Consider the following 24,990-nt stretch of genomic DNA (forward strand, 5'->3'; position numbering starts at 1 on the left):
ACCTGGGAGACAAAATGCAGACTGTGTGACCACTTTGCAGAACACCTACGTTCTGTCCACAAAAATGACCCTGAGCTTCCTGTTGCCTGCCACTTCAACACACCACCATGTTCCCTGGCCAACACCTCTGTCTTGGGATTGCTGCAGTGCCCCTGCGAAGCTGAGCGCAATTTGGAAGAACAGCATCTCATTTTCTGCTTGGGGACCCTACAGCCTTCAGGACTCAGTATTGAGTTCAATAATTTTAGGGCCTGAACACCTTCTACCATATGCTTACCCTAACCCCCACACACCAGGCCTTGTCAACACTTGGGCTGCTATCACAATCAACCTATTGTCAGTTACTAATGGTCCACATTAACAGCTATTCAAACTCCCAGGTGGATCTTTACCCATTCCCTTGTCCGTCCAACTGTTGTTCTCACTCTGGGCTTCACTCTTGCCCCATCCCACCTTCAGCATATATACTACTCTTCTCCTAGCTACAATCAGTCCTGAAGAAGGGACATAGAGTCACAGACTAGAGACTAGAATAATACAGCATAGAAACAGGCCTTTCGGCCCAAACTGGACCATGCTCACCATGGTACCCACTCAGCTAGTTCCATTTGCCCGCATTTGGTCTATATCCCTCTAAACCCTTCCCATCCATGTACCTATACAAATGTTTTTTAAATTTTGCTATTGTACCACTTTCTCTGGAAGCCCATTCCATATATGCACCACTCTCTGTGTGAAGAAGTTGCTCCTCAGGTCCTTCTTAAATCTATCCCCTCTCACCTTTAACCTATGCCCTCTAGTTTTCAATTCCCTATCCCTGTGAAAAAGACGATATCCATTCATACTAAATATGCCCCTCATGATTTTATACACCTCAGTAAGGTCACCCCTCAATCTCTTTCATCCAAGGAATAAAGTCCTATCCTGGCCAACCTCTCCCTATAACTCAGGCCTACTAGTGCTGGCAACATCCTCGTAAATTTTCTTTGCACACTTTCCAGTTTAACTAGGTCACCAGACCTGAAACGTTAATTCTGCTTTCTTGGCACAGATGCTGCCAGACCTGATGAGATTTTCCAGCAATTTCTGTTAGTCTTTTGGGTAAGATGTTAAACCCAAACCATGTCCACCTGTTCAGGTGAACTTCACTCTTTGGAAGAACAGTGGGCCGCGGTGGCCTGACCGTTATTGATCTCTGAGCCAACGTTACCAAAACAGATTATCCGGTTATTCATCACATGGCTGTTGGTGGGATCTTGCTGTTCCCACATCAGCTGCTGCTTTTCCTACATCATGACAGCGACCACACTTCGAACCAAGGTCATCGGCTGTAAAACGCATTTCGACATCCTGAGGTTGTCAAAGACATTGAAAGATGAAATCAATGTTTTGAAGAAGAATTGATTATCCGCCTGGGTTCCACATGGAGGAAAATACTGAGAGTTAAGATAGCGTGAGAAAAAAGCGTCAAGGGCAAGATCAGATTGGCCATGATTTTCTCTTGAACAGACTATTGAAGCACAATGACCAACACCTATTTCTTATAGCTGGCATGGAACACGAGACTGTCAGTTCAAACCTTACACACTTCCTCCCACCTCAATTATTGCAAACTTCCCTGTCCTTTTCCCTTGCTCACAGCTCAGCCCAGCCGTGGCTGTGTGTGTCTGGGATTTGAATACAGATTCCAATCAGAACCTTGTGGCCAATGGGCCTCCTCTTCACAAATAGAGTGCACCGATACTAAAACACACAATGTAAATGATTTGTATTTGTTCACGTGTCTCTTGCCATCCTATATCACTGTTCCTGGAGTTAAACTTTAACCAAAAAAAATGGTGGGGATTGCTGGATCAACATTGGGTCTTTGGTGCTGAAATTTGCTCTGAATATGTCTCTCAGGGAATCCGAACAGTCAGTCCTAACAGTCATAGAATCATAAAATCCCTACAGTGCAGAAAGAGGCCATTCAGCCCATCGAGTCTGCACCGACCCTTTGAACAGCATCCCACCCAGACCTCTCCCTATCCCTGTAACCCTGCATTTCCCACGACTACCCACCTAGCGTGCAGATCTCTAGACACTATGGGGAGTTTAGCGTGGCCAATTCACCTAACCTGCACAACTTTGGATTGTGGGAGGAAACCTGGGGGAGTTTCCTGCCTAATCTGGGTTCCCATCACTCAAAATTCTAAAGATAACATTTCATCCTTCTGTTCATCAAGCTGCTTGTTATTGTAGTCTTTGGGAATACATCGTACCATTCGAGTCTTCATACCAAGAAAAGATATAAAGGTACTGCAGATGGAGCAGAAATAAGTTAGAAGGGCATTAGCAGAATTGAGAGACTTTCAGAAAAGACTGGGTAAAATCATAGTCATATAGCATGGAAACAGACTCTTTGGCAGTTTTCCCTGGGCAAGAAAAGATGGATGGGTTATCTGAAAAATTCTGCAAGGGTTCAACAGGATAAGGAGAGGAGATTAGAATGAGAAGCGATAAACGTAAGAAAGTCATTGATAAATAGAAATCAAGAGGAGTTTCTTTACATGGAGATTGGTGAAAATGTGCAAGTCACTGCCACAAGATGTGGTACACAGAATAAGGGAAAGCTGAACGAGCACATGAGGGCAGTAAAGGCTGATTGGGTGAAATAAAGCCAAGTTCCCAGGTATCCCTCCAGACTGTTGCAGAGATTTGAAGCAGTAGAGATTTGGAGTGGGTGGTTGCTGATGAGTTCATTCCTGAGAACATTTTGCTCTAATGAGTGAGCGCTGCAGGGAATGCTAATGACAGGCACTCTGCATCATCACAGTGGGATTCCTGAACAGGTTTTCTTCACACTGACTGCTTATTCCCCCAGTCCTTCCTCGTAGAGCTATCTTTGGAGTGTCAGCCAAGTGGCCTCACTCACTCAGTCGTTGTGCCCAGGAATAAGAGGGGAGGGTGAGGAGGGATGGGAGGTGGGATGCCATTTGGATAAGGGCAGACCACTCTGACCCTCTTACGTAAGAACTCATTGCCATAGAAGACTGCAGAGGCCAAGTCATAGAATCATGGAATCATAGAATCACAGAGTCATATAGCACAGAAACAGACCCTTCTGTATAAACCGTACATGCCAACCAGGTTTCCCAAACTGAACTAGTCCCATGTGCCTGTGTTTGGCCCATATCCTTCGAAACCTTTCTTACTCATGTACCTGTCTAAATGTCTTTTAACTGTTGTGACTGTACCTGTATCATCCATTTCCTCTGACAGTTCATTCCATATATGCACCACCCTCTATGTGAAAAAGTTGTCCCTCATTAAATGTCTTTAAGACATATAGATTCTCGATTAGTATGGGGATTAAGGGTTACATGGAGAAGGCAGGAGAATGGAGTTGACAAATATATCAGCTATGATTGAATGGTAGAGCAGACTCAATGGGCCGAATGACCTAATTCTGCTCCTACATCTTCTGGTCTAACTAGGAGCTGGAGCAGGCGATTCAGCCCCACAAACCTGTGCTGCTTTTTAATACGGTCATGGCTGATCTCATCTCAACCTCAATTCCACTTCCCTGCCCACTGTCCATAACCCTTTAAGCTACAAGTATTTCTGCTATAATCCACGTTTCGTCAACACGAATTGGCTGTAACGCAATTGATGAATAGTGGACACTGTTTGGATAATGTGAACTTTCTACCATACAGGTATAGCAATTTCCCTATAATGCAATTTTCTATAGCACAAGGTCATTCAAGTACGCAACTATTGTGTTATAGGAGTACTACCTGTGTTATTAATTAAAAATCTCCTCCTTAAATCTATTCAGTGTCATGGTGTCCACCGCACTCTGAGGTAGTGAATTCCACAGATTTGCAACATTTTGAGAAAAGTAATTCCTCCTCTGTTCTGTTTTCAATCTGCTACCGCTTATCCTAAAACTATAACCTCTCGTTTTAGATTGCCCAAGGGAAACATCTGGTCTCCATCTGCTTCGTCAATCCTTTTAGCATCTTGTATTATCTCAATTAAATCTCGTCTCATTCTTCTAAGTTCAAGCAAGAATAGACATATACTGCTCAATCTTGCCTCATCAAACAAATCTTACATCTCTGGAATTAATCTAATGACCTTCCCTGAATTGCCTCCAATGCAACTCCTCAAGTAAGGGGTCCAAAACTTTACAGTACTCTAAATCCAGAAACAGCACCCTCTGTCTTGTTATCAACTCAAGGATTTCCAGTTTAACTGAATTCTTAAGTGGGTGGAATACTATTCAATAAGAAGTGTACGATATAAGACAAACAGCCAAGTATTTCATAGAAAAACCTTTCTGAGTTTATATACATGTTGAAGCATATTCTGATGGTTTGGGTGGCTATAAATGGCAGTTGGCATGGTATGGTCTCTATGTTTACTTTGCGTATTATATTGCTAATGGTTAGAGCTGGGCATTGGGCAAGGATGGGCGTCAATGACTGCAGTGAAGTCGCCTGCATTTGGATCAGGTGAGAATACAATAAAAACAGCTGAGGAACAATGCTCAATGGCCATCATTGGGATGTAAATGTGTGGATTCAGGTTCAATGGAGCAGTTGTAGTGTTACTGGATTAGTAGTCCACAGTATTGTGAGAGTTCAAATCCTACTATGTGGTTTAAAACTACCGAAAATAAACAGTCTCGTTTCTGGAAAAAGTGATCACAATCCTTGCTGCATTGCCATAAGAACCCAATTTGTTCATTGATACCATTTAGGGGAAAAGGCTGTAATCCTTTCTCAGTCTCACCTTTATGCAAATCCAGTCACACACCAATGTAGCTGCTGTGAACTGATGATTTACTTGAATACATATAATAAACACACTGGTGCTCTTTTACCTCTGCGCCAGGAAGCCTGGGTTCAAGTTACAACCACTCCAGAGGTGAGTCATAAAAACTCTGATCAAACTGATTAAACATATCTACAACAAGAAACTTAATGAAACTCAGGTGGGTTAGGAAGTGTATGCTAGCAATGATTAATTCTGGTAATAAGCATGAGACTGAGTAAAGATTGGCTCCAATTCTATCCTTCTCCAAATGCTGTCTGACTAGTAACATGAATTTCCTACTGAAAAGGGGCTCTAATAGAGCAGCTGTATCAAATTGCTGATAACCAGGGGTGGGGCAAAAAATAGTCAGAGAATTTGCTTGTCTGAGAATTTATTGAAAAGAAAAAAAATGGACATTGACCCAATTGTTACCTTCTACAGAGTTGTCAGTCTGCCCCTTGATCATGAACAGTTTTGGCTGTGATGTCCCTCAGGTTCAATAGCCCCCTGTGACTTACTGCCAAGGTGAATACAGTTGTACACCTCTGTCAAATCATGGGTGCAAGAATGATTCCATGGACAATAAATACTCGCCTTGGCAATAGAACTCACCCCCCAAGTACGAATAAAGAAAGGACACGAGAGAGGAAAAATTACATAAACTAAGAAAAGCAGATCACAGAGGAGAAGTACCAATGAGAGGCATTCTGATTAAACACTTACTGTTCTTCTTCTGTGTTCTTTATCCACTCCATGTCATGGGCGTCATGGCTTGGCTCCTGGGACAGGGAGGAGGGAGGGAGAGACAATGAAGATTTAAACAACCGAAAAGAAAGGAAGAAAACAATCATGTCAATTTATCAGTATTCCCTCGATCTAGATCAACTTCTGCATGGGACAATGACTCGGGGGTTTCCAGGTATGGTGCAGTGCGGCTCCTCTTTCAACCACTGCCTGTTGTGTGAATCCATGAGGGTGTCAACCGCCGCTGCTGCTACACAGTCTCAGCACTTTGAAACACGACAGAATTGTACATGCAATGATCAAGACATTGAATGCATTCAATTTGCGACTAGATACAGCACTTGGGGTGAATGAGATCAAAGGTTATGGGGAGAAGGCAGGATTAGGCTGTTGAGTTGGATGTGATCGTGAAGAATGGCAGAGCAGGCTCCAAGGGCTGAATGGCCTCCTCCTGCTCATATCGTTTATGTTTCTATGAGCACGGGAGAAAGGGAAAGTGCAACGACAGAATGCAACATATGCACAATTTTTTTTCGTTGAAGTCACTATATATTATGCTTGTTTCAGTGCATTGCAAACTGCGTTAAAAATATCATTGACCATATTTAAAATGGCTATAAAAGCTTCGTGCTTTGTACCATTGGCTATATAAACTTTGTGCTTAAAATATTGTGCTTTCACAGGAGTCTAGCCAAAGGTAAATGGGGGTCCGTTCAGTTATTGGACCCTCCCGGTGCCCCAAATCCATGTAAATATGGTCATATACAAATAAAAGATGCCTTTAGTTTGTTTGTTGGATAAAGTCAAACTCCAATGTTTGCTTGTTTCCTCATATGCTACCGTACAGAACCAAACGTGTTCATGACTATGTATACTTCCAAAGATATTTTTTATGAATAAGGTATATTTTTGAAATAAGAAAAACACCATCAGTGAGGAAGTTCTGCAATCCCAAGGTGCTGATTCCACCTGCATTGTTAGCTTTACCCAGCACAACTGGGCTTTAAACCTATTGTAACTCCATCCCCACAGTATGTGGTCTATTTGACTGAGTTCTTCAAATGAGAGAAACTCTCAGCTCAACTTTCTTAAAAGAAAGCTGCTTGCTCTTCCTCACTGACCTGAGCACAACTCTCCTGTAGACTCTGCTGGCTCAGCTGAGACTGTAAGCGGTCGCACTCCTCTTTGTACTGTCTCTCCCGCCACTGGCAACTGTGCAGCTTCCTCTGGAGTTCAGCCACCTTCTCCTGCAACCTCTGAACTTCCAGCTCATCGATCTGGGGATCGAGCATCCTGCAGTTCTGCTGGTGTCTGGGACTTTCCAACCCTGCAACATGGTCATCAGGCTCAATGCACAAGCGAACACACTATGGAGGGACACCAATCATTCAAAGCTAATTATGAAGACACTAAGCGACATGTGGATTCTCTAGATGGTATAAATTACTTGGGCTATAAATTGATCTTAAAAGTTACACAGGAGTAGGCCATTCAGCCCCTCAAGCCTATTCTACCATTCAATGAGATCACGGTTGATTTGTGGCCTAACCCCATGTATCTGCCTTTGGCCCACATCCCTTAATACCTCTGCTTAACAAAAAAAGTATCCGTCTCAGATTTAAAACTAACAACTGAATGTCTTAAACTCTATTGTTAACTATATTAACTCTATTTCTATATCTGTAGAGATATTGCTGAGGGTTTCCTCCATCTTCTGTTTTCATTTCCGACAATTTCATAAAAGAAAGAAGAAAGTAGATGTGCAGGGTAGTGAAGAGGCAAATAATAATCAAACTGAAACAGGAAGGGGCAAAAATCGCATGCAGAAAAATGTAGCAGAAATTAGGACCAGAGTAAGAAATCATAGTGAAAAGGTCGAAGCTTAAGGCTTTGTCCATGAAGGCATACATCATTTTTAACAAGATAGGTGAGTTGATGGCACAAATAGCAATATATGAATATGGCTTGATAAAGTAGAAAAAGGGAGACAATTTAAGAAGGTCACTGCAATTGTCACAGATAATTTTAATCTGCATATTGACTGGGCAAAGGTAACATCAATGACAAATTTGTCAAGTGCATCAGGGACTGTTTCTTAGAGCAGAATGTTCATAGAATCCCTACAATGTGGAAACAGGCCCTTCGGCCCAACAAGTCCACACCAACTCTCAGAGCATCCCACCAAGACCCATCCCCCTATAACCCACCTAATCTACACCTCCCTGAACACTATGGGCAATTTAGCATGGCCAATCCACCTAACCTGCACATCTTTGGACTGTGGGAGGAAACCGGAGCACCCAGAGGAAACCCACGCAGACACGGGGAGAATGTGCAAACTCCACACAGACAGTCACCCGAGGCTGGAATCAAACCCGGGTCCCTGGCACTGTGAGGCAGCAGTACTAACCACTGTGCCACTGTGCCACCCGAATGTTGGATAATCTATCAGGTAACAGGCTATTTTGGATGTAGTAATGCGTAATGAGGTAGGATTTATGAGAGATCTCGTAAATAAGGATCCTCTAGAGAGTGGTAATCATAACTTAGAACTTCAGTTTGAGGGAGGGGTATTCACGTCTCAAACCAATATCCTCAAAGTAAATAGGGGCAATTACAGAGGTAGGAAGAAAGAGTTTTCTGAAGCAAGCTGGGACAAAAGGCTCAGGGAAAGTCGATGGTGAGCAGACAATAATGCTGAGCAAACATTTATTCTGATCAAAAGGAAGCACTCATTGAGAAGGACAAACTATCTGTAGTTAACAAAGAAGGTCAAAGAGAGTAGCCAATCAAAAACTAATGTATACAAAGTGGTGAAAACAAGTGGTATGGCAGAAGATCGGGGATATTTTAGGAAGCTACAGCAGATGACTGAAAAACTAATAAACTGGGAGAGAATTAATTATGGAAGTAAATTTGCACAGAATGTTAAAAACAACAGCAAGAGTTTCTACAAGTACATAAAAAGAGAGCGAGTAGCTAATGTAAGTGTGGGGTTCATGGAGAATGCAATTGAGGAATTTGTAAAGGGAAGGAGGAAATGGCAACTAAACTAAACCAATATTTTGCGTCAATCTTAATGGTGAAAGATGCTGCAAAGATCCCTTAGGGGTTCAGTTCTAGAATCCAGTGACAGTGAGGGAAAGGCGATATAACTCAAAATCAGAATGGAGTGTGGCTTGGTGGGGAACTTACTCCTTGCAGGTGGTGGTGCCCTCATGCATTTGCTGCTACACTTCTCCCTCTAGGTGGAAGAGGTCACGGGTTTGGAAGATGCTGTTGAGGGAGCCCTGGTGTGTTGCTGCGGTGCATCTGTTACAGTTGAGGCAAGGATTCAGGAGTGATCACCTCAATTGATCTTTATTGCTCTCCTTAACCCAGAGGTATTGAGGCTAACTGTCAGGTCCCACATCAGATCTGAGTTGAGGGGTAATTTTAACTTAAACCTGTTCACTGGAGAAAAAAAAACCATAAAAGGTATGAGAGACAGAAGCAGGATTACACTACTTGGTTCCTTGAACCTGCTTCACCATCCAATAAGATCATGGCTGATCTTAACTCCAGTTTCCCACACTAACCCAATATCCCTCAATTCCCACCGAATTCAAAAATCTATTGATAGCTGACTTCAATATACTTGAGAACCAAACAGATCAGGTTAAAAGTCAAGCTTTTGACCTGTCATAATACCAACAGGATCAAGTTCTACTTATATAGCGCTCTTAGTTTGGTAAAACTAATTTGGACAGCTGACCATCAGCTCAGTCAAAAAGGTAGACTTTAAGGAGTGTCATATAGAAGGAAAGAGAGATAGAGAGGCCGAGAGATTTAAAGAAGAAATGACTCAGCTTTGGGGAACAGACTGCTGAAGCTGTGGTCAACAATGGATGAGTATCCTGGAGTGTCATATGCAGGGGAGGACTAATATTAACAAGGAGGAAATGAGAATGAGGTATTCGATGCTGGGTGTGATTTGTTCAGTTTCCCTTTGGCAGAGTAGGTTAACATTGTACCCAAATGAGCTCAGCACAGGCCAATTTGAGACCCTGCTGGTCAACATGGAATATTACATCTGTTAAAGGAGGCAATGGCGGTCTTTCCTTCATCACAAGCCACCCTTGCTGAAAGATGCACGATACGGTAAAATGGGCCTCAAAGTTATTGCAGAGCCTAACTGTAAGTTACAACTTGGAAATGGCCAAACAGTGCGTGTTGTCAATTGCCCTCCATGTATCCTGTCTGAATCTGCGAACACCCCAATATTAAAAATTGGAAAATACTAAACAAAAGTTGTACAGCATGATGTGTATAAAGGCATCTTGGAACATAAGGTTAATATAGAAATGTGTAGAATATACATCACAGAAACAGGCTGTTCAGCCTAACACGTCATGCTGGTGTTAGTGCTTCATCTTACCTCCTTCCTTTCTTCCCTATTGAACTCCATCAGCAAAACCCTTTGTTATTTTCTCCCTCACACACTTATCAAACCCCCCTCAAATAGCACGATGCAATAACCTCAACTGTAAATCTCAGCTCTGAGTGACAAGGTTTCAATCCTGGACTTGAACACACTCCAGTGCAGTACTGAGGAAGAGTGCTGAACCCTCCGAGATGCTGCCTTTTGAGTGAGACCTTAAGCCAAGGTCCTATTTGCTTGCTTAAGCCAATGCAAAAGAATTCTGTGACACTATTTTGAGGAATGGCAGGTGAGTTATCCTGGTGTCCTAGCCAACATTTATCCCTCAATCAACATTGCAAAGACAGTGTATTTAGTCACTATTATGTTGCTGTCTGTGGGAGCTTGCTGTGCACAATTTGGCTGCTGTGTTGCCTACAATATAACAGTGACTACACTTCAAAGTATGTCATTGACTAGAAAGCACTTTGAGACATTTGCTTGTCATGGAAAGCATTTTATAAATGCAAACCTTTCTGTAGCTACTGTTTGCTGCAGTTAGTTCTACATTCTCAATACTCTCTGGGTACTGAGTTTTCTTCTGAGTTCCTGATTGGATTGTTTGCTGACAATTTTTATATTGTTGGCCTCTAGTTATCCTCTTCCCCACAGTTGCAAACTCTCTCTCTGTCTATTTTATCAAAACTTTTCCTAAGTTTAAAAATCCTCATTAGGTCACTCCTCAACCTTCTCCTAAAAAAAGATGAGAGCTTCTTCTTTATCCTTCAGAATATGAAACATGTAATCTTTGCCATCAGTGGTTTGATGCCTCTTATATTCAGCTACTATTAAATACATATTATTCCTTAAGCCTGCCTGCCCTATTCTCTGGAACCCACTGTTGTTTTAGCTACAAGTTAAGGCCTCTATGAACAGATGGGCAATGACACAATACCGTAAGGACTTCTGTGTGTTGGGCTCAGCTGGATAATTTGCTCATTTTTGGCCTGGAGCTGCTCGTTGAGTATCTGAACTGAGCTGTCCCTCAGCCTCAGAGCTTGTTCCAAGCTCTGAATCGTGGAGACGTGATCTTCAGCCAGCACTGTCTGTTGGGGAAAAAAAATAAAGTTACAGATTAGAGGCAGGGAATTTCAGCTTCCTAGATGAGAGAAGATCTTGTGGAGTTGTGTGTAGAGCTCCCTACCCATGAACCAGATCAGCCTAGGTTCAAATCCCACTCCAGTTACCTGCTGGCCACCAAGATGCATTGATAGTGTAGTCAAACAGGTTGATTATTAAGCAACAAATGCTTGTAATCTACCTGTGTCAGGCAGTTGGTGCAAGAGAGAGAACTGATCAGACATGCTTGATGTAGAATGGTGCTTCTTGGACTAGTTACCTGCTCTGGGGAAAACAGGGTGCAGAAAATAGACATGAGCATGGTTTGTTTTCTTCCATGAGATGTAGTCTCACAGACAAGGCCAGCACATATTGCTAATTTTTCTTGAAATGTGAGGCTTGCTCAGCCATTTCAGAGGGTGGTTAAGCATCAACCACTTGTTGTGCATCTGAGGTCACATATAGGCCAGACCAGGTAAGGAGTGCAGATTTCCTTCCTTAAAGGACATTAAAAACCAGATGAGTGTTTTTTTATGACAATGATTTCATGGTGACCACTAGCATTTAATTCCAGATTTATTAATTGAATTGAAATTCCACCAGCTGCTGTGGTGAGATTTGAACCAATGTTACCAAAGCATTTGCCAGTATTTCTGGATTACTAGATTACCATGTCTTCCTCATGTCATAAATCATTGGAAGTTTTTTAAATCTCAGTCTTCTAAACTGGTTGGATTAAGGGGTATTTTATCTATTTTTGTAGAATCCTTAGAGTACAGAAACAGAAAGAAAGACCCATCGAGTCTGCACCAACCCTCCAAACAGCATCCCACCCAGTCCCAGCCCTATACCCTATCCTGCATTTACTATAGCTAATCCACCTAGCCTGTACATTCCTAGTCACTACGGACAAATTAGCATAGCCAGTTGACCTTTTTTTATTATTCACTTGTGGGATGTGGTCATCATTGGCTGGCCAGCACTTTTATTGCCAATTCCTAGATGCCCTTGAGAAGGTGGTGGTGGGCTGCCTTCTTGAACTGCTGCAGCCCATTTGTTGTAAGTAGACCCACAATGCCCTGATGGAGGGAATTCCATGAGTCTGACTCAGCAACAGTGAAGGAATGGCAAAATATTTCCAAGTCAGGATGGTGAGTGGCTTGGAAGGGAACTTGCAGCTGATGGTGTTCCCACGTATCTGCTGCCCTTGTCCTTCTGGATGGAAGTGGTTGTGGATTTGGAAGATGCTGTCAGAAGATCATTGGTGAATTTCCTAACCTGTACATCTTTGGATTCTAGGAGGAAACTCACGCAGACTCAGAGAGAACTCCACACAGACAATCACCCAAGGCTAGAATCGAACCCAGGTCCCTGGCACTGTGAGGCAGCAGTGCTAACCACTGAGCCACCATGCCACACATGTTAATCTGACTTTTCCCACTCACCACCCTCCTCTTCTAGTGAAAGCATTCATTTTACAGAGTTAGTTCCATTGGTGCTGGCACTCCTTCAAGATCCTTTATTCATGACTGTCCTTTCTATGATTTTTTTCAGTTCATTCTTGCACATCATTAATTTTCTTGAAATTCTACTTGGTGAATCTACTCCTGAAATTTCTTCACCCAGAGACTGGTGAGCCTGCGGAATGGTTGAGGCCAAAACATTATGTGACTTCAAGAAGGAGGTAGATATAGCTCTTGTGGCTAAAGGAATATGGGGTTGGGCAGGATGATGGTATTGAACATGATGAGTAGCCATGATCACAATGAATGACAGAGCATAGAAATATGGAAGGTAGGAGTAGGGGTAGGCCATTCAATAGGCCCATGGCTGGACCTGGATCTGGAACCTGCTGCCTTTGACAGTGGTGGAATCAAATGCAATCAGTGATTTTGAAAGGAATTTGGATGGCACTTTAGAAGGGATGTGGGGATAGAACAGGAAAATGAGACTGACTGGATTGTTCTGCAGAGAGGTGACATGGACTTGATGGGCTGAACAGCCTCATTGTGTACCATAAAGACTGTATGACTCTAGTTTGTATGACATTAGTTGATTGATCTTCTTTTATACATGATTAATGTTTTTCATGTTGTAACAGAAGTGTGTTAAATGGCAGTACCCTGGAATATTGCCACTCTCTGAATGTACAATTCCCAATTCAAGTGTAGCAGTCAAATCCCCTGTCGCTAAACCGCCTTGTTGAAGCATCCAGTTGCTGTTCTGTGCTTTTCCATCACCACAACAGCTATCCAGTGGTCTCTAATTGTGATTGCCAAATTACTGATGAATCAGCATTTTTTTGGATGAAGATTTGGAAGTTTATTGAGGCTGTAATGCCTGCAGTTGTTTCACAGAGAGTCAATCAAATGTGCAGATCAAGGTGATGGCATTATTACAGGTGTCATCTTTCAGATAAATTGTTAAACTGAGGGGCCATCTGTCTCATGAGGTGATGGAAAAAGATCCAATAGCCCAATTATTTTGAAAAGCTGCGGTTTATCCCTAGCGTCTAACCTCTAGTTAAAATCAATGAAAAAACACAATTATGTAGTCATTAATGCATTGCAGTCTGTGGGATCTTGCTGCATGCAAACTGACTGCTGAGTTTCCTACAATATAATAGTGATTACACTTCAAAACTACTTCCTCAGTTTTGGATGTCTGTGCTAATGAAAGGTCCCATCTAAACACAAGTCCATTCTATTTCTGAAAAAACTCCAATCTAGTTCTGGAGAAGGGTCACTGGACATGAAATGTTAACTCTGCTTTCCCTCCACAGATGTTGCCTGACCTGCTGAGTTTTTCCAGCACTTTGTTTTTTTGCTTCTGATTTCCAACATCTGCAGTTCTTTGGGCATTTTGTTTTCCATTTTATTTCTTCCTTCTGTACTGATCTGGTTATAATCCCCAGAAGAAAATACTATGAAGTGCTCAGATGGCTGTCTCTTTAGAGGTATGCTCACATTCTATCCCGAGTCATATGTTTTCATTGTAGTATCTCTCAATCTGATAGCACCATAGGCCCAAGTAAACAGGGCTCCTTATAGCATGGGCCAGGGTAATCAGTTTTAATACTCATTCAGTCTTGCTTCCACTTTGCTGAATTGCTCAGTCAGGCACAAATATTCTGTTCAGGATTGGAAATCTGTTTCTCATCTAGTCTGGTCGAGGATAGGAGCCTGCCTAGCTGAAACAGTCTATTCCAGGTCAGGAAACCACACACAGCCAGCAATGTCATAGAATCATAGAGTCATGAAGATGTACAGCACAGAAACAGACCCTTCAATCCAACTTGTCCATGTCAACCAGATATTCTAAATTAACCTAGTCCCATTTGCCAACATTTGGCCCATATTCCTCTAAACCCTTCCTATTCAAATACCTATTCAGATGCCTTTTATATGTTGTAATTGTACCGGTCTCCACCACTTCTTCTGGCAGCCCCTTCCATACACGCATCACCCTCTGTTGCCCCTTAGGTCCCTTTTAAATGTTTCTCCTCTCGCCTTAAACCTATGCCCTCTAGTTTTGGATTCCTCCACCCTCGACAAGGTTACCCCTCAGCCTCCAACACTCCAGAGAAAACAGCCCCAGCCTATTCACCCTCTCCCTATAGCTCAAACCCTCCAACCCTGGCAACATCCTTGTCAATCTTTTCTGAACCCTTTTGAGTTTCACAGCATCCTTCCTATAGCAGGGAGACCAGAATTACATGCAGTATTCCAAAAGTGGCCTAACCAATGTCCTATACAGCTGCAACATGATCTCCCAACTCCTATAGTCAATGCACTGATCAATAAAGGTAAGCGTACCAAACTCCTTCTTCACTACCTATCTACCTGCACTCCAAGGTCTCTTCGTTCAGTAACACTTCCCAGGACCTTACCATTAAATGTATAAATTCTGCCCTAAATTGCCTTTCCAAAATGCAGCACCTCACATTTATCTAAATTAAACTCTACCTGCCACTCCAATGAATTGGATCATTGTTGGAATCATGGCTCCTTTTTACAACAATTCCTGTTGTATTTCAAGATGTAAAGGTCCTGAACAATGTTACATTGTTGTCATTTCAATAAACACGTTTTGCTCGTATTCATTAACAGAATGTGGGTTATGCTGGCAATGTCTTCATTTAGTGTCCTTTTATCGCTGTCCTTAACAGAGAATAGAACGCTAGATGTGTGAGGCCTCCAGGTGCCAGGTGGGTGAGGGGTTGGGTGCCAGGTGGGTGAGGGGTTGGCTGCCAAGTTGTAAGGTGACAGGGGGTTAAGTGCACGGGGTAGGTCAGGTGTGGAGGTCAGGTGGGGGGATTGACTAAGGAGCTGTCAGGGCAGATTTGGCTTGTGAGGTTATTTAGGGGATTAGTCTTGGGATTGGTGGTTTAGGGTGGGGTATCTTGCTATGCACAAGTTGGCTACTGCATTTGTTCATTACAGCAGTGACTACACTTGAAATCTTTGATTCTAAAATGCTTTGGGATGTCCTGAAAGGCATATAAACATAAGCCCCTTCTGTTTACCCAGTTGTGGAAACTGAAGGCTATGACTTTCACAAAGTGTTGATTATTGCAAGAAAAACATGTCTCTTTTTACGAAATCAAAGCTGGATCTCTAAAGTACTAAAGCTATCACACATTTCATGTCCACAAACATCTCAAAGTGCTTGACAGCCAATGGGTTTCCTGTTTGAAGTGTGCTCACTGTGGTTACATAGAAGATGCAAGCAGCTAAACTGCACTCAGTAAAATCTCACAAACAAAAACATGGTAATGACCAGCTAATCCGTGTTTTTTTTTGTTGTGTGTTGTTGACTGAATGATAAGCTTCAGCCAGATTACCAGGGATAACTCCTCGACTCTGAAATTGTGCTATTGAGTCTTTAAATAACCACCCAAGCAGGCAGATGGAGCGTTGGTTTAACATCCCATCCAGAAGACAGCACTTCAGATGGTTGAGTGCTCCTCAGTACTGCACTGTCATGTCAACCTTGATTATTGGATTCAAGCCCTGGAGTGGAACCTGAATTGAGAACCTTGTGATTCACCATGTGCTACCAACTGGCTCACTGTTGAAACAAAGTGGAGTTTGCCTTACTGAGTGCTGCTTGTACATCAGAGGTTGTAACCCTTTTCATTCCCACTGTGTCTCCATTTCTAGCATTTCTCTTTGCACCGTATGCAGTCTCAAAGGAAATCACTGCTGGAAGCTACAGCCAACACACAGGCACACATGCACAGAATCCTTAATACAATGGTTTGACCAACTGGCCCAATTGAAAGCTATAAATTGGCGAAAAAGAAAATCACTTCATTGTGAGGAGCAATGAACTTGAGATGTACCTATTCCTGCAAAATTCCTGTTCCATTACCTCAGGGTCGGTTGCAGTTCCTCTGATAGAGAATATTCACAAACTTTGAGGCTTAATCTTGAAAGCAGGTTAGCTTAAAGTCCCAGTCTGCTCTGGGCTCATCTAGATATACGCTTGAAGCTTTAAAGCAATTGGCCCACAATCTATGCCACCTCAGCTGCTGAAAATAGAACTAGGATGGGAAAAAAATCAATTTCGCATGTGCGCTTCTATCATGGATATTGGCCAAAAAGAAAAATTGGAAATGTTTGAAATTAATTGTATTTTAAAAAATGAAATGCTCGAAAATATTAATGTGCTGCATCTTCCATGTTATCATATGCTGACTGTCGGATGACATGTATTCAAGCATGTTTTGAACTTTGTAAAATGCAGCACTTGTCATCCCATAGCAACCTGTGTTAACAATTTCAAAAGGTTATATTTATTTCTTTAATACAATGGTGGTCCTTTTGATCAGCAATTGAGCTGTCAACGCTCTAAGATTAACTTGAAATACCCAGGATTCGAAGGGGAAACTAAAGACAAAAACAAAGTCTTTTTGGTTAGGAACTGGAAGGCGCTGACTGAAAATGTGGTGGAGGGAGATTCAATTATGGCTTTTCTCTGCACAGAAAAAGAATTGTAGCACTACTTAGAAAAAACATTGAAGCAGCATGAGCTAAGTTGTTCTTGCCTACTGGACATGATGGGGCTGAATGGTCTCTTTCTAAGCTCTAAACATTTGATGATTATACACCGCTGCTGTAGTTCTTCATAAAGAACAATTATAAGAACATTTGAAAATCATATCTTTAGAAACATTTTCTTTGAATACTTTTGTTTATTCGTTCTCAAAATATTGGACGTAGAGAGAAAAAGATACTTGACGGATGGTTAAGTATTATCCAATTGAATAACGGAGAATTTACTCACTTCATGATTGGTCTAGGAAGGCAGCGTGCATAAGAATGGACAATATTGGGCGACGTATGGCAAGAATGTGGGGTGGGTGCTTGGAGACAGGCTGTCAAGTGATGAAAACTTCAGGAATATGTCCAGTCAGAGCTGGGAACCCAAATCGTAATGGTTTTCTTTTCACAATTGACCAAAGTCAAAGGGCATTGAAGGGAGTCACATGTTGGCTAGACCAGGGAGGGTTGACAGGATTAAAATCAGAAAGTGCTGGAGAAACTCAGAGTTAACATTTCCAAAGAACAGTCATATCTGTTTCTTTCTCCACAGATGGACCAGACCTGCTGGGTTTCTCCAGCACTATCGGTTTGTATTTCAAATTTCCAGCATCCGCAGTATTTTGCTTTTATTACAGGGATGACAGGGCCTTGTTCACAGAAGAACATTTATTGAGTCACTCGATCATTTGTTTGATGCTGGCTCACAAATTGCCCAGGTTGCCATGGCAATGCTGGACCTCAAAATCATAACCACTATACAGTGCAGACTGGACGCCACATGAAATCATTCCTACAACCGGAGCTCATTGGCAGTAATAGCCGTTATTGTCGTATGTTTGTTTGATGAGATATTAATATCTGATCAATATAATCGGATATTACTCATTCCACATGTTTACATATGTCAAGCCTCAGCTTTAAATCCAAATGAAAACATCAAACTTCACCTGAGGAATACGGTCAATACCGCAATATCTTTACAATTCTTCCCAGGACTAATTTGAACTACTCACTGACATCTAAAGCTATAAGAAAATAACTGCCTAATCTTTTTTAGCACATTCTTATTCAGTAAAATTTTACGTTTGTACACAGCACACACTCAAAATTAAACACTTCAAACCACGTTAAAGCATTGCCAATAAATAAGGGCCAATTCTAGGTGCCCAGCAAGCAGTACAGCCACTGTGATTTTCTGCCCATTCATCTGGAGGTTGGCTGTGAGCCTATGATTTCCAACAAAGTGGCTCCAATGAGACCGGAATTAGCCACAGAAACACTACACTACAGAGGTGAATAATGAGTTGAAACTGCTTCTTGAAGTATCCCCTCACTTATTAAAGAACTGCCTGCTGACAAGCTATGTAGAACATACTAGGAAGTTCCCAAATTGTCTGGACCAAGTTAGCTGCCACTACATTTGGCTCTCCTTAGACATAGAAGACTTTGCATATTTGGAGACATTTGAAGCAGATGATCATTGAAACCCTACAGTGCGGAAGCAAGCCATTTGCCCCACTGAGTCCATACCGACCCTCCAAAGAACATCCCACCCAGAACTACACCATCCCTGTAGTCCTGCATTTACCATGGCTAACGCACTTAGCCTGCACATCCCTGCACACCATGAGAAATTTAGCATGGCCAATCCACATAATCAGCACATCTTTGGACAGTGGGAAGAAACCAGAGAGACCAAAGGAAACCCACACAGACACGGAAAGAATGTGCAGACTCCACACAGACGATTGCCCCTTAGGTCCCTTTTAAATCTTTCGTTTCTCACCTTAAATGTAAGCCCTCTAGTTTTGGATATCCCTATCCTGGGAAAAACACTTTGGCTATTCACCCCATCCATGCCCCTCATTATTTTATAAACCTCTATAAGGTCACCCCTCAACCTCAAACACTCCAGGGAAAATAGCTCCAGCCTATTCAGCCTCTCCCTACAGATCAAGCCCTCCAACACTGGCAACATCCTTGTAAATCTTTTCTGAACCCTTTCAAGTTTCACAATATTCTTCCTATAGCAGGGAGATTAGGATTGCACACAGTATTCCAAAAATGGCCTAACCAATGTCATGTACAGCCACAATATGACCTCCCAACTCCTGTACTCAATGCACTGACCAAAAAAGGCAAGTGTACCAAATGCATTCTTCACTATCCTGCCCACATGTGACTCCACTTTCAAGGAACTGTGAACCTGCACTCCAAGGCCTCTTTGTTCAGCAACACTCCCCGGCCTCTCTGCTCAGCAACATTCCCTAGGACCCTACCATTAAGTGTATAAGTTTTGCTCTGATTTGCTTTTCCTGAATACAACACCACACATTTATCTAAATTAAACTCCATCTGCCACTCCTTGGCCCATCTGATCAGGGTCCTATTGTACTCTGAGATAACCTTCTCCATTGTCCACTAAACCACCAACTTTGGTGTCATCTGCAAACCTACTAAACATTCCTCCTATATTCAAATCCAGATCATTTATATAAATTACAAAAAGCAGTAGACCCAGCACTGATCCTTGTGACCCACCGCTGTTCAGGGCCCTCCAGTCTGAAAACCAACTCTCCACCATCACGCCCTGTCTCCTGATTTCAAGCCAATTTTGTTTCCAAATGGCTAACTTCCTGAGAATAATCTGTTTTTAAAGGGTGCCAATAAAATCTGCTGTAATTAATAACAGACCAGTGCTTAAACTAATTTAACCAGTGACTTATTCAATGTAATAACAGTCCTTTAATCCAATGAACCTTCAATTTTTTTAAACAGTAGGTGAGGTAGAAGTCAATGTGTAGAACATCACTTGACTGCCATGACTTATTATTCTATCCTCTTCCTCAGTCATATTATTCTGACAAGCACCAATTCATTTTCAGACAACAGGAAAATGTCAAAGATCAACAGCAGAAATCAGTTGTAATATTATATTAAACACATACCATTTCTTCCAATTGCTGATGTAGGTCATCTTTCTCAGAACGTATTTTCTCATAAGCTTTAATGACCTCATCCAGGTGATCCTCCCTTTCTTTACAGTCTCGAAGCTGAAAATTAATTAAAAACAAGTGTTTAATTGATGAGAGACATGAGGGAATCTAACTGGCTCAGAGGGGAGTATGCTTGTTATACAAAACTATTGAATCCAGGAGTTCCAGTCTTATTGCCTTCATATGCCATTTGAAGTGAGCACTTTTTAGAAATGTTCTTTTTTGGGGATGTTTGTGTTACTGTCAAAGCCAGTGTTTTTTGCCTGTCCCTAATTACCCTCGAGAAGTTGGTAGTGAACTGCTTTCATGAATCAATATATAGCACGGGGTGCAAGGACTCCCACAGTGCTGTTAGTCAGTGGGTTCCAGTTTTCTTTACCAGTCTGTATGCTCGTCACACTTTCTGGCCTGAGAGAGACTGTTAAAACCAATGGAATTTAAATTTATAGCATTTGGGCTTCCACTCCATCTAAACCTTCGCCCATTAATTCAGAAATTCAATCTAAACAAAAATATAAACAGTTTATGTGAAAAAAAGTATAGTTTCACCAAAAAGTCATCTGATTTCGAGAGGTTAGATATAGTTCTCAGGGCTAAAGGATATATAGGGAGAAAGTGGGGACTGGGTTCTGAATTGGATGATCAGCCATGATCTATTGAATGGTGGAGCAGGTTCAAGAGGGCTGAATGACCTACTCCTGCTCCTAGTTCTTGTGCCGACGCCCACCAAAATTCATGTTGGAGGGCATTATTGGGAACAATCCCATGTAGCCAATGATCACAGCATCAGGGCTTTAGTTGTACAGAGTATTTGAGACGGGTGTCCTGACTTTCTTTTGTTAGGTTTACATACCTGAAGCTGTTGGTTCTTTGTTCATGAGATTCCCAGCAACTCAGGTGTATCCTATCAAAGTGACCGATGTTCCCAGCAGCTTTGGTGGTGAGGGTCAAACTATTCCACAGCAAAAGCTGGACTCAAAGCTAACAGCGTGGAGCTGGAGGAGCACAGCAGGCCAGGCAGCATCAGAGGAGCAGGAAAGGTGACGTTTCGGGTCGGGACCCTTCTTCAGTTGGCAGTGGTTTTTACTTCCCCCTGAAAATAACTGGGCCTGGATAAACTATGTGAAGAAGGGTCCCGACCCGAAACATCAACCTTCCTGCTCCTCTGATGCTGCCTGGCCTGCTGAGTTCATCAAGCTCCACACTGTGTTATCTCAGATTCCAGCATCGGCAGGTCTTACTATCCCCCAGATGGACTCAATCCTGTTATCACCAGTGAAGCTTCCGGGGGCGCTGCTGCACAGCAGTCAAAACCAGTGATCATGGCTAATCTTTCGCCTTCCTGAAGAACTGGGACCTACCCCAATTCCCACTGACCTCATGGAAAAGAAGCACAAGCCTGGGGTTGAATGGGTAGCCTTCCTGGGATCAATAAGGTTTAGTTACTTATTGGGTCAATATGCAAAGGCAGGCAAGGCTTTGTGAGAAAGAGGAGGAGAAACGCATTTGAGGAATTCAAACAAGATTCAAACCTGGTTTCTGAAGTGCTCCAGCTGCTCCCTCAGCCGAGTGTTCTCATTTCGCAGCAAAGTAATGTCAAGCAAGGACTGGGGCAATTTCTTATCATCCACAAGCTCATTTGACAAGGAAAACTGGGAAATGAAGCACAATGGTAAAGAGAAGGGAAGGGAACAGAGTTAGCGATGGCACCATTAGAACATAAGAATCTAGGAGCAGAAGGAAACCACTCAGCCCCATTGTACTGCCATTCGACAACATCATGGTTGATCTTCAGACTCAACTTCACTTATCCACCTGATCACTATAATATCCAACAATGTATCAACCTCCATCTTGAATGTTTCAGAATGTGGGCAGCAGACTACACTAATTGCCCCCAATCCTACAGACTGATGAAATGTTCCAGTTTCCTGGCACATGGCAGGCAGCATCAGAGAAACACAAGAAAATCGAAGCAGGAGGAGGCCATTCAGCCCATTGAGCCCACCCTGCCATTCAACGTCACCATGGCTGATCCTGTATCTCAACGCCATACATTCCCTCTCTCCCATGCCCCTGGAACCCTCAACCTCTAGCAGTGTCTCTATAGCCTTTTGTGGTAAAGATGTCCACAATTTCACCACCCTCTCAGTGAGCAATTTCTCCTCATCCCAGTCTACAAGGGCCTACCGGGTATCTTGAGACCCTGTCCCCTTGTTTTGGATCCCCCCAACTGGGGTAACACCATCCCTATATGTAGCCTGTCCAGTCCAGTCAGAATTTTCTGCATTTCAATGAGAACGTACTTCATTCATTTCATCCCTAATGGCACTTTCCCAACCTTTGGATCCAAGCAAACGGAATATCTTCCCAAGACTCGGCAAAGATTAGTGACAGAGGGCTCCAGTGGGTCTAATCTCAGTGTAACCAAGGATGAAAAACTTTGGTCGTACACAGTATTTGAGCTGAGTTTCCCGCCTTTCCTCTCCTAGGTTTCGAGTTTAGACCCCTGAAGATGTTCGTTGTTTGCTGGGATAGACTGATTGGGCTGAATGGTCTCCTTCAGTCATATAATAAAACTCTATGACTTAACAAATGAGATTCCACTGGCCTGAAGGGTAAAGAATTCCAAAGACTACGTGTGGCCTTCAGTATTGTTTCCTCCAGACGCCAACTCCAGTTTACTTCTCCCTTGTCTGGTCCATGCATATCTCATTCCCAGGTGCATGTACCTAATTCAGCAAGGGTCACTCTATAGCAATCAGATGTGGGCACTGTGTTTCATTTATTCCTTCTGTCTCTCCTGGCCCAGCCATGCTGACTGCATCTTGTCCCTAGGCTTAGAATAACTAGCCCAGGAAGGAGCAAAGATCTTCCTAGTGTGTAAAGGTTTCAAGGGTTAGTGCTAAAGAGCGTATTGACCACTGTCACATTTAATGCTATCATATGGACTTGGTTGGGGGAACAGCTTTTGAGTCTCGAAATAATAATATTGAGGCCTCCTATCAAGTCTTTGTGACAAAGTCTATCATCCAAATGTATTTTGTGTGTCATTGCTTTCATGCAATAAACTGCATCTTATTTAAGACAAAAGCCTCTTCTTGTGGCTACTGAGTGGTTTTCCTTGGCCATGCTAGGCCAACAGAGTTCTGTAGCTCCCCAATAGGAAGGGGACAGTGGTAGCAAATCTACCAGATGGATCTTACGCCATGAGGAGCTGTTCATTTTAGAACAGTTAATATGTGCAACTCAATCACATACTTGTAACACCGTTACCAACAATCTTAATTAATGGAGCTGTTGGTGTCAAAGACAAGGATTGACCTTCCATGGGGGAAGCGGTGGCATATTGTCAATATGACAGGATTTTTACTAATCAAGGAAAACGCCATGATTCTACTGAATGGTGGAGCAATCTTGAGGGGCCAAGCGCCCTACTCCTGTTCCTATTTCTTATGGTCTTATAATCCAAAGGTTCAGGCCAATGCTCTGAAGGACTGGGTTCAAATCCCACAAAGGCACTTTTAATGAATTCTGAGATTAAAAGCCAGTTTCAATAATGGTGTCCATGAAACTATAATCGATTGATGCAAAACCAGAACTGTTTCGCTAATATTATATAGGGAAGTAAATCTTTAATTATTTTACCTAGTCTAGCCCATGTGTGACTCCAGAGTGACAGAAATGTAGTTGACTCTTAACTGCCCTCTGAAATGACCTAGCAAACCATTCATCTCAAGGCAGTTTAGGCCATCAAATGCTGGCCTTTCCAATGATGCTCACATCATATAAACAAATTAGAAAGAAAAATATCCATCCCTAAAACCTTTCTCCTGTCCCAATCTCCTTTGATCTGACACTAGCCAATTAAACATAATCCCTGCAGTGATTGTAATGAGGTCAGCCAGGTCGACCTCATAGAATATGAGTTCCCTGATTGAGACTGTAAGTCTGGTCCAATCAGGGAGCCCTGGCTCACAGATAAGAACAGGAGAGTCAGACAATTCTGTTCACTTTGACTGCTGGCTTTGAGGGAGCTGAATCAGTGTCAAGAACTCACCACATGTAAATAAAGGGTGACTTGGTAATGGGAAATCAGCCTCTGTGGAGTCATTTCAAACAGCCCCACCTCTTTTTCACCACATTGGCTGTTTAGGCAACCGTGTGGTGTTCATTTGGTCTGTTGATCTGCTGAATTTGCACAGTACATTCTGTTTTTGATTCAGCTGGTCTATGTTTGATTATGTTAATTTGATAACTGACCCATGCTCACTGAGCTTGATTGGTTAAGCCTGGATTATTGACTCAGAGCAAAGTAAACAGACTGTACAAAAGAAGTTGGAAGCTGCTAAAAGCATGAGGGTGTAGACATTTTAAGCTTTGTGTATAACTTTGTAAATAAAGATCCAGCACAGTTAGAAACCATTAACACTGTTTCACTCTCCACAGATGCTGCCAGATCTGCTGAATTTCTGCAGCTTCCTCACTGTTTGTTTCAGATTTCCAACATCCACTGTAATTTGCTATGATTGCTCCTAAATACATTCTTGTATATTTATTCTGGCCACTTCATTAGCACACTAATCCATAAGTGTCTGTCCAATCTATAAATGACCCAATTTTAAAATTCTCATTGTCTTGTTCAAATCCCTCCATGATCTTGCCTCTCCTTATGTCTGTAAACTACCTGTAGCTCACATAACGTTCAGGAAACTGTGCGATCCTCCAATTATGTATTCTATGTGGCCCTACTACTGGCACTGTGTCTTTATCCATTTAATTAGCTCTGGAATTCTTTCTTTGAATCCCTCTTACTTTCCATGTCCTTCTTAAAACCTGTCCTAATGTCTCTTCTGGAATACTGTGTACAGTTCAGGTCGGA

General features: G+C 42.4%; 1 protein-coding gene across 1 annotated transcript in view; it reads right to left on the minus strand.

Moving 5' to 3' along the window:
* The window catches only part of tbkbp1 (TBK1 binding protein 1), a 119,031-nt gene that overhangs the window by 86,975 nt on the left and 7,066 nt on the right, over positions 1 to 24,990 (minus strand). The window contains exons 3-7 of the mRNA XM_048614803.1: positions 21,641 to 21,760; positions 20,061 to 20,165; positions 10,902 to 11,052; positions 6,669 to 6,874; positions 5,527 to 5,582 (exon numbers count right to left, since the gene is read on the minus strand). Of these exons, the coding sequence (XP_048470760.1) occupies positions 5,527 to 5,582; positions 6,669 to 6,874; positions 10,902 to 11,052; positions 20,061 to 20,165; positions 21,641 to 21,760 (638 nt within the window). The remainder of the gene's footprint in view (positions 1 to 5,526; positions 5,583 to 6,668; positions 6,875 to 10,901; positions 11,053 to 20,060; positions 20,166 to 21,640; positions 21,761 to 24,990) is intronic.

This window comes from Rhincodon typus, chromosome 30, assembly GCF_021869965.1.
Source record: "Rhincodon typus isolate 14 chromosome 30, sRhiTyp1.1, whole genome shotgun sequence".
Lineage (NCBI taxonomy): Eukaryota > Metazoa > Chordata > Chondrichthyes > Orectolobiformes > Rhincodontidae > Rhincodon > Rhincodon typus.